Source organism: Volvox carteri, assembly GCF_000143455.1.
Source record: "Volvox carteri f. nagariensis unplaced genomic scaffold VOLCAscaffold_63, whole genome shotgun sequence".
NCBI classification, from domain to species: domain Eukaryota; kingdom Viridiplantae; phylum Chlorophyta; class Chlorophyceae; order Chlamydomonadales; family Volvocaceae; genus Volvox; species Volvox carteri.
In genome coordinates, this window is record NW_003307606.1 from 181,411 (window position 1) to 183,084 (window position 1,674).

Genomic DNA, 1,674 nt, shown 5'->3' on the forward strand with positions numbered 1-1,674 from the left:
CGCCGTCGCGGCGCCGCCGCTGGGCGGCGGCAGCGGTGTCGGCGCGGTATCGGGCACCGCTGCGCCGCCGGGCCAACGCGTCGTACAGGCATTTGGCATGTCACGATCCATGGATCCAGCCGTACAGTACGTCATTCATGAGGATCCGCTGGTCAGCTCTTCTGAGCAGCTGCCCTCCCCCACCTCCCGGGGTTCGGAGGCGGCTGGCCCAGAGGCCACGACAGGAACAGACAGCGGCACCGCCGGAGTAGGCACCGGCAAGGCAGACGCTGGCGGCGCCGTGGGGCCGGTGGAGGCAGCGGCATCGGCGGAGGCGACGGGTGGGTACGGCACCAGCGGCGGCAGTGACGAGGAGGAGCGGCACCGTCAGATGCAGCACTTTGTGGAGGCTACCGGTGGGGGCCGGGGAGGGGGGTAGATCCAGGGTTTTAGGGTTTTAGCTCGAGGGGAAATGGGACTGGGGGTTTGAGGATTTGAATCTGAAAGCTGTCGTAGTTGCCGTGTGGGGCTCCTGGTTGGCCCCTTGGTTTGCCGCGCTATCCAATCCCGGCGCAGCCCGCCGTGTTTCTTTCCCTCCATGGGAACCTGTCTCCTGAAGGAAGACGTTTCCTGATCTGGCATGCTATCATACCTTTTGGGCTACTTAGCAACGTGGGTGGGTAACGCCTCCGACCCGTCCCCGTCACGTCTTGAACTATCCATCCATCTGTCTATCTGTCTATCTAGTACCTGATCCGCCCCAGTGATTTTTTGTGATCCTCTTGTGCTGCCTAACCAGGCATGGACTCACTAGATTTCATTCATGATCTGAATGTCCGCGTGGATTCGGCCGCCGCCGCCGCCGTACTGCGAGGCCGCAACGGCGGCGGTGGCGCCCCCGCCACGGCTGCAAGTGACGTTGGTGGCGTTGGTGTTGATGTTGGCGGGGGCGGCGCTGGTGACGGTGACGGCAGCGAGAGTGCTGTGTGGGAGGCCGCAAGCCAGGAGGACCTGGCGGCGGCAGCGGCGGCGGAGGGACCTGGCGGCGCCGCCACGCGTGCCTTCGTGAAGAGGTTCGAATCGAGGCGGCAGGTGCCGCCGACGCCGCCGCCGTCACCGTCCTCGTCGGGTCTCGACACAGTTGAAGCGGATGAGGCGGCGGCGGCGGCGCCGCCACCTCCGCCGCCAGCAAGCGCGCTGGAGGCCGTCCTACGCGCTACTGCGGGGTCAGCGCAGGGAGTAGCGCCAACTGATGCCGATGGCGGGAAAGGTGCCGAAGGCGGCGGCGGCGGCGACGTTGCGGCGGCGGCGGCGGTTGTGACGGCTGAGCGGCTGGCGGAGGGCCTGGAGGAGGCGCTTCCTGGTCGTACGGGAGTACGGGAAAGCTTGCATAAGGATGTACAGCTGCTGGAAGTAAGAAGTCGTTTATGCGGCTGAGTCGGGCTGGGGGGGGAGTGTTTGGTGGTGTAGGTGGGTGGATGAGGCCGTCAGCTCCTCGGCCTTATGTTCCTCCATCGAGATTTTTCCAGCAACACGAAGGGCACCGATATCGGGGGAGGGGGGCTGCGTAACGGCGCTTCTTAATCTAACCGTAAGATGGAGTTACTGTGTTCCTGTACCCGTCTTGTCATGGTGTTATTGCCCTGGTACGATACAGCCGCCTTCTTCATAACGACTATAACGACAGTTGGTTGG

At 64.3% G+C, this 1,674-nt stretch overlaps 1 protein-coding gene across 1 annotated transcript in view; it reads left to right on the forward strand.

Annotated features, from left to right (window-relative positions):
- VOLCADRAFT_97655 (uncharacterized protein) overlaps nt 1-1,416 on the forward strand; it is a gene marked incomplete at both ends in the record, with an annotated part of 8,020 nt that extends 6,604 nt beyond the window's left edge. Inside the window, 2 exons of the mRNA XM_002956583.1 lie at nt 89-395; nt 779-1,416. Coding sequence (XP_002956629.1) covers nt 89-395; nt 779-1,416 — 945 coding nt within the window. The remainder of the gene's footprint in view (nt 1-88; nt 396-778) is intronic.
- Between the last annotated feature and the right edge of the window lie 258 nt (nt 1,417-1,674).